This window comes from Populus alba, chromosome 1 (assembly GCF_005239225.2).
Source record: "Populus alba chromosome 1, ASM523922v2, whole genome shotgun sequence".
Classification (NCBI taxonomy): Eukaryota; Viridiplantae; Streptophyta; class Magnoliopsida; order Malpighiales; family Salicaceae; genus Populus; species Populus alba.
In genome coordinates, this window is record NC_133284.1 from 874,383 (window position 1) to 887,919 (window position 13,537).

Genomic DNA, 13,537 nt, shown 5'->3' on the forward strand with positions numbered 1-13,537 from the left:
AATCCAATTTTAGGTCAAATTATAAAAATTTTCTATTGGTTTGATTACTATGATTTTTAAATTTGACGGGAAAAAAAAAAGAGTCTCATATAAGATGCGGCACCCTCTTCCTCTTCAGAATCTAGATTTTCCAATACTAGTAGGTCCCAAAAACAGCATATTATTGATGCGATTTAATCCTTTCTTTTTTTTTTTTTTTTTGTATTTTAAAAAATTAAATATTTTTATTTTTTATTAATTTTAAATTAATATGTTTTTAATATTTTCAAATTATTTTGATGTGCTAATGTTAAAAATAATTTTAAAAACATTAAAAAACATCTTATCATATATTTTGATACAAAAAGTTATTTGAAAAGCAACCCAACATCACTGTTAAACAAGTTATTAGTAAATGCATGTAAATTTTATAGCTAGAAGATAGATATTATGGAGATGTAAATTTTCTGTTATTATGGAGGTAGCTAGCTAGTTTTATTACTTCTATTCGAACCTAACCTACTGTCTGAGAATAGTTTTCTGAAGCTGCAAGATGTGTTCAACATTTCCAGTTTCTACAACGGAATGAGCAGGCATGTGTAATTTCCTCGGTTATTGGAAGACGTCATTTCCAGTTTCTATCTTTAAAAACGAACCAAACGCAACCTTATAGAATGGAAAGTAACATGAATACACATTTTCAGCTGAAAATCTACTCATGCTCACTGTCTGAAATAGTGTCTTGCATTGCAAGTTAATTCGGTCTTCGATAAGAAAATCTAGGAATCAAAAGCTTTGACACATTCCACTAAAAAGAGTCCTTAGAGCACAATACTAGCAATTTCTTCTAGTTCGAAAGAAAATACCATTGCTAAGAACTCTCGTCAATGGATCTCTTGTCAACTAATAATTTGGAAATCACGACGCATAATAAGAAAATGGAAGGTAGAAGACACATCTTAATTGGATTATCTTTCTCCTGACGAGTATACGTATACTCCACAGTCGAATAAACACATTGCCAAACAGCACCAACCAATCCAAAACACTCAACAACAGTGCCAACAGGCTTTGTAGTTGCGGAAGTACAAGGCAATATTGGCCTCATGCCCGCCCGTTTAATTCTTTCCTTTGGAACCATGTGCATGAGTTCAACGGCAGCAAGAAGCAAAGCTACAAATGCCAAGACCATGCCAATTAATGCATAACCCATCTGGTCAAAAACCGCAGATGCAATCTCTAGGATTAAGTTTGTCATCAGCAAAGTCCATTTTGATATTTCCTATACAAGAAAGTAGTTAGTTGTAAACAAGGCTGTTAATTGATTTATGATATAATTAATGTAAGATAATTGATAATACACAAAACAATACAATTATGACTGGCAGAGACTCATAATGTGAGATTATCCCATCTACTACTATATATAGATTAAAAGAAGTTAGACAAGATTTGACTAAGTATATATCACCTGGTTCACATCATTATCATTCATCGAAGGTAACTCTATCTTCGAGTCGTCTTGGCGGAAGACAGATGGATCAAGATTTTCAAGACGATTATCTGCAAAGTTGGCCAAATATCCTTATATAGGTTGTGATATCAACCCTCGAAGAATTATTTCAAAAAGAAGACAGACAAAAAAGAATTCCATGTGTTTTGATATATAATTTACTTTCATGCATGATTTATCTTAAATATTAAAGAATATTATAAATTATATATTGAATCTCACTTAAAACTTAAATTTTTTTTATTAAACTACACTTTAATATAATATTAAAGTCTTAATAGCAACATACCATTTGCTTGTAACTCTGGAAGAGGCTGCTGCGTGTTCCGCGAAGCTAAGGAAGGTAACTGCATTATCAAAACACATTAAATATTTTTCATGGAAGTCGTGGTGGGAATTGGAATATTCTTAAAATCAAGAGTTTCAAAAGAAATAAAGTATAGACCTTCTCCGTTAAATTTTTATTTGCAATTAATTCTTGAAGAGGCTGGTCATTCCACGAACGTAACTCAGGCTGCATGCATCATCAAAACATCAAATATTTTTCATGGAAGTCGAGGTGAAAATTAGAAATTTCTGAAAATCAAAAGTTTTTCAAATGAATAAGAGCATAGACCTGATCCTCCCTTGGAAATTCTGGAACAGTCTGGTTATTCCCCGAAGCTAGCTCATGCAACTGCATTATCAAAACATTAAATATTTTTCATGCAACTATGGTGGAAATCGGGAAATGCTGAAAATCAAAAGTTTAAGGTAATCAAAGGTTAAAAACCATCTCAACTTAAAATTTTAATAAAATCAAAATATAATTTATATTATTTTTTAATATCTTTTTTTAAGTAAAAATTATTTGTTTAATTTTATTAATTAGAACAAAAATATTATGATTTGAACTCATAATTATTTAATTATTATAATTTTAATATTATATTAAAAAATCATATTAATTATTAAATAAAATTTTAAGATGTTAACAGGTTAGACACGAATTGAAGGTACTTTTTCCAGCCGGCGCAAATCATTATCGCTTAATGACAACCAGCAGCCCGTTAGGCACCAACGAATAATAGGAAAGTTGAAGAGTTTCCTCAGTATGCTAGGATCTAAGATTGATGCCAATACCACAAACCAGAGATGCATATTAGGTATCATGTGACTCAAAGTAATTGTTAATATTACAATTAAAAAAAAAACTATTATGTTATTTAAAAACTATGGTAAATTTGAATTTTAATTTAAATACTATTTTATTTATAGTGCATTTTAATAAAAAAAATAATAATTTGATAAAAAAAAAAACTAAAGAGCTATAGAAAGAGGCTAGGCATCTCAGCTTCATGCCTGATCTTCTTCTTTTTCTTTTTATTTTATTTTTAAATAAAACAAATAATATGTCATTCATTTCATATGTACGTGTAAACAAATCACATCATCTTATTTACTAGTTAAGATTTTAACCATCTCAGGTAGCTAAAAAATTAGGATATTCCTAGCTTTTAAAATTTAAAAATTTATTTTTTTAAATTTTTATTTCACTTGAAAACACCAAATAAACAACATCTTAATAATAACCTCATTATATCCATTTTTAATATTAAAACACTCATTATTAATAGATTAGAAATATCTAAAATTACACCAAATGATCTACCAAACTGATCCAGATTTCGTAACAATTGTTTTTTATAATATAAATTTAAATTTTATTTAATTAAATTAGCCTCTATTTCAATTTTTAAATTGTACCAAAGATCTTAAGAATCGGTAAAAGAAGAGAAAATTTTAACATATAAAATATCAATAGCATCACGTATAAGAATGAAATTGAAAGAGAATTTGACTAGAACAGTAATTTTAGTTGGTGTGAACTATTAAGCCTATGGTAATGCTTTCTCGTAGTATATTGAGAGGGTGTTTGGGAGTGTGGTTGTTGTTGCTTTTCAAAGTGCTTTTCACTTAGAAAAACATGCCAATAATATTTTTTTATTTTTTAAAAATCATTTTTGAGATCAGCACATCAAAATGATTTGAAAACATCAAAAACATATTACTTCCAAGCTAAAAAAAAAAATATTCAAATTTTATGAAAAGCGCTTTTCAAACGCAATCCCAAACAGCCCCTGAGTTTGTTAACATTTCTGAAAAAAAAAAAAAGGAGCTAACACACATACCGTGTGCTTGATATCCGACTTTTGAAGGCGCCGCCAACCCGCATGAAGAGAAAATTGTACCGTGTGCTTGAGGGGGTGCTCAGGTTCTCGTCGATTACGTAGTCCAAGCGTCAGAAGAGCTTTCTGGGGTTCCGCTGCCTCCCATTTCACTTCTTCCTCTTCTATTTCCATGACCACCACTCTTTGTGCTTCCTCCGCGTATCAGTACGTACTGATGTCAGTGCCAAAACTAATCACAACCGCAAGGATAGGATTAAGCAAAATTAATCACATACACAAGAGTAGGATTTACCCTTCCCTTCTGTCTGCTCTCTGTAATTGAAAATCTGTTACCTGGTTTGATATCTGGAAAACAAATGAAAAGAGCTGTTACTTGTTTCTCCTTTTGAAGTCGATGAAGATCTAAATCAGTAATTGCTAGCTAGTAACCTAGCCAGAAGTCACATGGAAGCTTCTTAAGGGCTTCATCTCCGCGTTAATTCACTGTTTCTTGCAAGATTGCCGCGTCATAAAGTGAGAGATAAAAAAGTCGTCGTCGTGGTTCGATTGAGTTGAAATCTTGCAGCCACATTAACAACACGAGTCTCTATAATCTGATCACCGTAGATTGAATGGTATTTTTGTTGATGAACAGTAGCAACTATTTTGTGGTGGGATGTTTATAGAATCTCTTATAATCTTGTTTTGTTGCCAGGAAATTATTACATCTCTAATCCTATTTAAACAGAACAGTTGCAGCCCATTGTTTTGCAGTGGGAATTTTGGAGGTTTCGTAAGAACCACCCACCTTGTCTGTTTGTGGTTAGGGCTACTGATGAATATATTTGAAAATGAGCATTCAAACCTTATGAAGTTGAAAGAGCTGTGTTAAATTGACCATATTATATTAACTCATAGACTAGAAAAACTAGTGTATTTGACCTCTTGATATTGGCTTTGATCGCTATTAAAAACAGCCATCATCATTTTACCATTAATAAGAATGATTAAGCACCTACTTGACCCACTTTTCCTATTCAAGTGTAGAAGGAGTTATGTTTTCCGTAAAAATCAAACTCTAAGATCAGCAAGCCTTCTTAAGAGTTCATGTTCATGAAGTTCCTGGGCTACTTTATTTCTTTCTTTCTTGTGTACCATTTACTTGCTGGTCTATAGCCAGCTTTATTATTTTATTCTGGTTATAAAACTTAAATTCCTAGCGGGTTGATTGAGGATGTGATTAATCTAAGATTTAGATTAATCTGAGTTAAAAAAATAAAAAATAAGAAGTATCCTAGTTTTTTTAAAACTCAAACCTCAATTTATTTATTTTTTTTATTAAAATAATGTCATTTGATCTATTTTTTTAAAAACAAATTAAAAAATTAATTCGAGTTAATCCCCCCACTTGTAACTCAAATTTTGTTTAAATCGATTTCTAAATTGAATTTTAAAACTGCCATAGAGGTGAAAACCGATTGAATTTTACTGTTGAATTTTAAGCTGTTCTAGTGATGCAACCGAATGAATTTTATACTATTTTAGGTTTGGAGAAAAATTATCTTTCACTAATCATTTATATTCTTTTTTTTCTTTTGGCTCATTGCTTTGGAACAACCAATCAAAGCCGTTCGGCATTGTTTTTTCCGGTCTCCAAGATGTTCCTTTTTCAGATCACACTTTGTCTCTTACATTGACTTTTACCTATCAAATTTCCTTTCTAGTTTTGGCAAGTATGGTTAGATCCCGATGGATTTAGTGAACTTTCTCAGCACCTCGCTGTGCTGGTTCGGTTGAGCCAAAGCAAAGATGGTCTCAAGTCTCAACTTACATAGGGTGCATCACATCAATGCACAGGTCCAAACAGGAACTTTCAGCCTTGTAGATGTACCGAATCCTGATGTTGAGATGTCCCAAAGGAAGCACTACATGGAACTAGTCCAACTGGCATGCATCATGGCCTCCATAATTGGAAGAGGACGTCAACATGACCTATCATTTCATTAGTTCATTCACGGGGGAGGGTTTTATTTTACTTCTATACTGTAAAACTTCCTGCATAATCACCTCAGGACATAAATAGAATCGAAGGGTGTAGGGAGGCATCAAGGTGATCAAGATTCTTGTTGCATGGTCTTAAACAAAGTTTTGGATAGGTTGGTATTGGACAAAATCTAGCATCTTCGTAACACCCAATATTCTCTAAACACCACATTAGGGACTCATGTCTTTACTGAAAAATAAAAATAAAAAAACTACAAGTTGTCATGATTTTGTAAAGCAAACTGCTGTCCTTGATAAGAGCAAGCCATTTGAATAATCCCCCATTTTTTGCTTGAAAATTCTAGTAAGCTGAAACTGGTTGGCAATTTGCATGATGCTATCATCAATTTCCTTTTGATAAAGTGATTGAAAAGGAGAGGAATTAAGGTAGAGAGACAGCTCGTTAATTGACTTAACATTGCTAGAGAGTATAAATGTTTGAGCTGGTCGATATTGCAATATCATGATCAAGTTATTAGGTAACGTTTTCTGATGTTTTGAAGGAAGTTCTAGATCCTTTCAAGCCATTTTATCATTCTTCTAGAGAGCTTTTTCGTACCCGAGAAGAATCGTTAAACGTTTCCGGATGTGTTCTACATTTTCACTTTCGTCTAAGCCTTGCAATGGGGCAGATAATGGCAAGTTCTTGCGCTCAAAATCCTTGGTTACAAGAGCAAGAGCTGAAGTGATCGCAGCTCGTAAGAGATCAAGCCAACGTGCTTTTCTTCGGCTATTAAAACAAGGAATTCCTCATACTGATCTTCAAGTACATGAAATTGTTGAGAGGCAGTCTCAGGCTAACAGCTTAAGCAAGCAAGATATCTGTAGAAAGCCGGAGTTCCATCCAGTGTTTCTTGAAGAAGCCTATGAAAGGTGCAGAAACATTTGCGCCGAATATGCCAAGACTTTCTATCTAGGTAACATTCATATCCCTTTCAAATTGTTCATTACATGTATAGTTCTAGATGTCATGATTCAAGGATTTCTAGATGATATGAGAACTATCTCGTCGTTTCGATCGATGCATGCTTGATTGCTTACCAGATCCCATCAGCACAGGTTTCCAACCTGTTTTATGATTTATCAAATCATTTAATTTGCCTCTATATGTCATCACAAATTGTGTGGCAAAATAATGATGGTCATTGTCTCTCGATGCAGGAACTCGGCTGATGACAGAGGAGCGACAGAAAGCCACATGGGCAATTTATGGTAAGAGATTAAAGCCCAGAATAGATAAATTAGTCCTTCAAAGACAATACTACCAAATTACTTATAGTTCCAAGAAATTACTTGAAAAGATATTCAGTTCAGAAGATCTAAGAAGCAATTCAGTTGATCCTCACAGTCACACTAGAGATGAATTAAGCAAAGAGATGTACGTAAGAAGTAAACTGCTATGAAAGTTGTTCTACCGCAACTGAAATGTTTTCTGCAGTATGGTGCAGGCGGACAGATGAACTGGTCGATGGACCCAATGCAGTGCCCATGAGCACTGATGTTCTTGATAGGTGGGAAGAGAGGCTGCAAGACATCTTTGATGGACGCCCCTATGACATGCTCGATGCTGCACTTACTGATACAATTTCCAAGTTCCCTTTAGACATTAAGGTGCTTGGAATGTTTACTAGGTGGATTAATTCCTAGCAAAGTGTATGTTCTCAATCTGATAAGAGTTTTTTTTATCATCTCACAGCCTTTTAGAGGCATGATTGAAGGTATGAGAATGGATACGACAAGATTCCGTTATGATAATTTTCAAGAGCTCTATCTTTATTGCTATTACGTTGCGGGCACAGTCGGCCTAATGAGCGTTCCAGTGATGGGAATAGCTGCAGAATCTGAAGCTTCTGCTCAAAGTATTATAATGCGGCACTGTGCTTGGGTATTGGAAATCAGCTTACAAACATTCTTAGAGATGTGGGAGAGGAGTAAGTTATTTTTTCCGTACAACTTCCATTCATTTTTCTCGTTTGAATCTTTTAACTTAGTTCAGTCTTTTTTCTTTCAGTGCTTTGAGAGGGAGAGTTTATCTACCGCAAGATGAGCTTGCACAGTTTGGGCTATGCGTGTTGAGTTTATGTCTCAGAAGCAGCTGACAAAGAAGTTGCTGATAAAGAAACAGCTGATGTGCAATTCGTGGAAGCTGTCATTAGTTTTAGTTTGAATAAAACACTAGCTATTTGAATTAGTCAAATTCTGTTAGGATTGATATAATCCTTTTATTTGAATGTTATCCTTTGATTTTTGTTACGTAACAGCAGGAGATAATGTTGTTGTTGCTTCCCTTTAAAGCTTTCTATTGTTCAATGTTTTCATAATGCTGCAATATCAATAAAACAGTGCATTCTGCAGAAGTCGTTCTTCATTCTTTTTTCTATTTGCATTTGTTAAATCCAACAGATTGGTATAGCCCATTTTTTTTCTTGAGAGATCTGTGAGACTGAGAGAGCCTAAACACTTACCCTAAACACTTACCATTCTTCTAAAAAAACCAATCAAAACAAAATGAATTCAGAAACCCCAGGAAATTTAATGGCACCACCAGTATTTGATGGAACAAACTATCAAGTTTGGGCTGTTCGCATGGAAGCTTTTCTTGATGCAAATTATCAGTGGGAAGCTGTTGAAAACACATATGAGGTTCCTCTTTTGCTTGACAATCCAACTATAGCTCAAATGAAAAATTATAAGGAGAGTAAGCAAAAGAAATCAAAGGCAAAAGCTAGCCTTTTTGCAGCTGTCTCGTCTTCAATCTTCACCAGAATCATGACTCTGAAGACAGCAAATGAGATATGGAACTTTCTCAAAAGGGAATATGAAGGGAATGAACGAGTGAAGGGCATGCAAGTTTTAAATCTCATTAGAGAATTTGAGATGCAAAGAATGAATGAATCAGAAACAATCAAAGTTTACTCTGACAGACTTCTTGACATTGTAAACAAAGTAAGACTTCTTGGCACTGAATTTACTGATTCTAGAATTGTTCAGAAAATTCTTGTTACAGTTCCTGAAAAGTTTGAAGCTACAATATCATCAATAGAAAACTCAAAGGATGTATCAAGTATCACTTTGGCAGAGTTACTGAATGCATTGCAGGCTCAAGAACAAAGAAGGATGATGAGGCAAGCAGGTTCTGTGGAAGGTGCATTTTTTGCAAAATCACAGAACAACATACAACAAAGAAACAGAAATTACAGCAGCAGCAACACAACATTTCCTCTGTGTTCTTACTGCAAAAAATCCAACCATCCACAGAGTAGATGTTGGTGGAGGCCGGATATAAAATGTCACAGATGTGGACAGCTAGGACACATTGGAAGGGTATGCAAATCTCAACAACAACAACAGCAACAAGAAGAAGTCAAAACTGTTGCTGAACAACCTGAAGATGAACAACTGTTTGTAGCATCATGTTTTGTTGCTAATAACTCAACAGAAAGTTGGCTGATAGACAGTGGATGTACCAGCCACATGACCTATGATAAAGAGCTTTTCAAAAGGCTTGACAGAACAGTTATTTCCAAAGTAAGAATTGGAAATGGGGCATATCTTGCAGTAAAGGGTAAAGGAACCGTGGCAATCAAAGGCAACACAGGTTTAAAATTAATTTCTGATGTCTTATATGTTCCTGAAATTAATCAAAATCTTTTGAGTGTTGGTCAGCTGCTTGAGAAGGGATATAAGGTGTTGTTTGAAGACAAATTTTGCTTGATTACTGATGCACAAAACAAGGAAGTATTTAAAATTCAGATGCAAAGTAAAAGCTTTGCCTTGAATTTTACAGAAGAAGAACAAGCAGCAGTACATGAAGAAGATAGCAGTACAATGCTTTGGCATAGAAGATTGGGGCACTTTCATCATGCAGCTATACTCTTTATGAAAAACAACAATCTTGTGAAAGGCCTACCTGACTTAGAAGAAGATCTTCCAATATGTGCAGCCTAACAGTATGGGAAGCAGACAAGACTTCCATTCCCACGCAATAAAAGCTGGAGAGCTACACAGAAACTACAACTAGTGCACACTGATGTGGGAGGACCTCTGAAAATATCATCATTAAACGACAGTAAGTATTACATTACTTTCATTGATGATCATACAAGAATATGCTGGATTTATTTCATGAAGTATAAATCTGAGGTTGTTGATATCTTCTGGAAGTTCAAAGCATGGGTGGAAAAACAAAGCACACACAAAATGCAGGTGATCAAATCAGATAATGGAACAGAATATACCTCAGAAAAATTCAACAAATTCTGTGAAAATGAAGGCATTGAACATCAGCTGACAGCACCATATACTCCTCAGCAAAATGGAGTTGTTGAGAGAAAAAACAGAACACTTATGGAGATGACAAGATGTCTATTACATGACAAAGGTTTGCCAAAGAATCTATGGGCTGAGGCAGCAAATACAGTAGTGTTTCTTCTGAACAGATTGCCAACAAAAGCTCTGCAACAGAAGACACCATTTGAGGCATGGTATGGCTATAAACCAAAGTTGCAAAATTTAAAAACTTTCGGTTGTCTTTGTTTCTCTTACATTCCACAGGTCAAAAGAGACAAACTTGATAAGAAGGCAGAACCTGGAATCTTTGTAGGCTACAGCTTAGTATCCAAAGCCTACAGGATTTATCTTCCACAAGACAACAAAGTGATTGTTAGCCGAAACATCCAATTTTTTTAGTCAGAAAGCTGGAACTGGGAGAAAAATAAGCTTGAATTTCAAGAGGAGAATGTTGATGTTGATGATGCTGATGTTAATGATGAACCTGTTACAAAGATCAGAATGCTCTCTGATATCTATCAGAGTTGCAATGTGGCACTAATTGAACCTGCAGGATATGAAGAAGCTGCTGCAGATCAACATTGGATGGTTGCAATGAAGGAGGACCTTATGATGATTGAGAAGAATCAGACTTGGTTGCTTGTAAACAGACCTGCACATAAAAAGGCAATAGGAGTTAAATGGGTTTATAGAACCAAGTTCAATGCTAACGGTTCTATAAATAAACACAAAGAAAGACTTGTTGTCAAGGGATATGCTCAGATGTTTGGGGTAGATTTTTCTAAAACTTTTGCTCCTGTTGCTAGACTTGATACTATAAGAATGTTGCTTGCACTTGCTGCTCAACATGGCTGGACTATACATCAAATGGATGTCAAATCTGCTTTTCTAAATGGATATTTGGAGGAGGAAATATTCGTGGAGCAGCCTGAAGGTTTTGCTGTTCAAGGAGAAGAGGAGAAAGTATATTTGCTGAAAAAGGCCCTCTATGGTTTAAAGCAAGCACCAAGGGCTTGGTACAGCAGGATTGATGCTCATTTGCTAGACTTAGGCTTTACAAAAAGTCTAAGTGAATTTACACTTTATCTCAGAAAATTCAATGATGAATTGCTTGTGGTTTCTCTTTATGTGGATGACTTACTTGTGACAGGAAGTAACAGGAATCAGATTGATGTGTTCAAAAGAGAAATGAAGAAAGCATTTGAAATGACTGACTTGGGGAAGATGACTTTCTTTCTCGGCATGGAAGTCCAGCAAAAGCAAAATGAGATCTTCATATGTCAACAAAAGTATGCCAAAGAGATTTTAAAGAAGTTCAACATGGAAGAGTGCAGATCAACAGCAACACCAATGAATCAAAAGGAAAAGTTTTGCAAAGAAGATGGAGCTGCAAAGATTGATGAAACAATCTATAGGACCTTAATAGGATGCTTGATGTATCTTACTGCAACAAGACCCGACATTATGAATGCTACAAGTATCCTTTCAAGGTATATGCATTGTGCAAGTGAGATTCATTTTCAGGCAGCAAAAAGAATTGTCAGATATATTAAGGGAACAATTGACTATAGATTGAAGTTTTGTCAAGTCAAAAATTCTGTTCTCCATGGCTATTTTGATAGTGATTGGACAAATTGTGTTGATGATATGAGAAGCACTTCAGGTTATTGTTTTAGTTTTGGTTCTGCCATTTTTTCGTGGAGTTCAAAGAAGCAAGAAGTTATTGCTCAATCCACAGCTGAGGCAGAGCATGTTGCTGCCACTGCTGCTGTGAATCAGGTTATTTGGGTTAGAAAGTTAATGAGTGATCTGCAGATGGAGCAAAAGGAAAGCACACAAATCCTTGTAGACAATCAAGCTGCAATTGCAATTGCAAAAAATCCTGTTTTCCATGGTAAAACGAAGCATTTCAAACTGAAACTCTATTTCCTAAGAGAAGTTCAAAGAGAAGGTGAAATACAGCTGGTTTATTGCAAAACAGAAAATCAAAATGCTGACATTCTGACCAAGCCGCTTCCTCAAGCTAAGTTTGAATTCTTTAGGCAAAGACTTGGAGTCTGCAACTTCAGAGCCAAAGAGTAGTGTTGAGTTTATGTCTCAGAAGCTGTTGATGAAGAAGTTGCTGACAAAGAAGTTGCTGATGAAGAAACAGCTGATGTGGAATTCATGGAAGCTGTCATTAGTTTTAGTTTGAATAAAACACTAGCTATTTGAATTAGTCAAATTCTGTTAGGATTGATATAATCCTTTTATTTGAATGTTATCCTTTGATTTCTGTTACGTAACAGCAGGAGATAATGTTGTTGTTGCTTCCCTTTAAAGCTTTCTATTGTTCAATGTTTTCATTATGCTGCAATATCAATAAAACAGTGCATTCTGCAGAAGTCGTTCTTCATTCTTTTTTCTATTTTCATTTGTTAAATCCAACAATGCGACCAAGATGTTTTCGCAAGAAAAGTCACTGATGGATGGAGAGAGTTCATGAAAGAACAGATAACAAGGGCAAGATTCTATTTCAACCTTGCAGAAGAAGGGGCTTCAAAGCTTGAAAAGGCTAGCCGGTGGCCAGTATGAACTGAAAACTTTCCATTACTTGAATGATAAATTTGCAACACTTCCAACTTTAACCTATATTGTACCTTAAGATTTTTCATATGCTGACACATTGGTCTGTGATTTGTTGCAGGTGTGGTCATCCCTACTAGATTACGATAACTTCACAAGACGAGCTTATGTTGGAACCCTGGCATACACAAAAGCTCAATCAATGTCTAGCTTGATCCTTCAGTAAATCAAGATTTTGTCAGCAGCCCTAAGGTGGGGGAGTTATGACAGCAAACAGTGGAGAAGTGGAGTGAATAGTGAAACAAGATTATGCTTGGTGTATCATAGAGGAAATCGTCAAAGTTTGAATGTTTGTAAGATTGGTTTATTGCTTATATCAGGTTCTCAATTCTCTGGTAAAACTAGAATTTTCATGGAAACTAAATTGCACATACATTTCTCAGTTTTCAAAACTAGGACCCTTGCTCAAAAATTGCTTGCACTACAGGTGTCAAACTTCTGAGGCATTTATCAGACGATATGCTGTTCTCTATATGCTCACAGCAGAGAAGACATGCTGCTATGGCATCCATATCCTGTTTTGGGTTCGAACTCTCTCCTGGCACTAAGCCTAAGCACACAGATGAAAGGAAAAATATATTAAATAATTATAATTATATGATCTGAAAGCATTTCAATTCATTAACATTAATACCCAAACAAAATTGGGTTCTAAAGAAGGAAAAAGAAGATTTATTACATGCTATAGCTTTGTATCTTAAGGTTTTTGGCCTTCATTAGAGTAGACTTCCCTATTTGGGGTTATCTAAAAATAGACAACGCTTTAAGGTTGGCGATTTTGCAAGAGATTCAAAGCTCAGTGGGCATTGAAAATGACCATACCCATTGCGAAAGAATCCTAGTTAAATGTAGAAACAATAGATGCCATTTGCCCTGAGGTGCTGCCTCAACACTTTCAAACCGCCTGCCTTTCGTTATCAAACAAGTACTGGCAATC

General features: G+C 35.0%; 1 protein-coding gene and 1 pseudogene across 3 annotated transcripts; one reads left to right on the forward strand and one right to left on the reverse strand.

Annotated features, from left to right (window-relative positions):
* Positions 1 to 676: 676 nt before the first annotated feature.
* On the reverse strand, positions 677 to 4,364 carry LOC118049778 (uncharacterized). 3 transcript variants are annotated; one of them, XM_073407231.1, is made up of 7 exons: positions 3,997 to 4,364; positions 3,664 to 3,892; positions 2,109 to 2,168; positions 1,938 to 2,006; positions 1,782 to 1,839; positions 1,451 to 1,542; positions 677 to 1,261 (listed from the first exon to the last, which is right to left on the reverse strand). In XM_073407231.1, the coding sequence occupies exons 2-7, from the start codon at positions 3,832 to 3,834 to the stop codon at positions 851 to 853; spliced, it is 861 nt and encodes a 286-aa protein (XP_073263332.1). In that variant the 5' UTR covers positions 3,835 to 3,892; positions 3,997 to 4,364; the 3' UTR covers positions 677 to 850. The 3 variants fall into 3 exon arrangements, with proteins under 3 accessions (XP_073263332.1, XP_073263333.1, XP_034915782.1); XM_073407232.1 differs by having other exon boundaries at positions 3,664 to 3,874; positions 3,956 to 4,364; XM_035059891.2 differs by having other exon boundaries at positions 3,664 to 4,364.
* Positions 4,365 to 5,451: 1,087 nt separating this feature from the next.
* LOC118049810 (phytoene synthase 2, chloroplastic-like) lies at positions 5,452 to 13,148 on the forward strand (annotated as a pseudogene).
* The last annotated feature ends 389 nt before the right edge of the window (positions 13,149 to 13,537 follow it).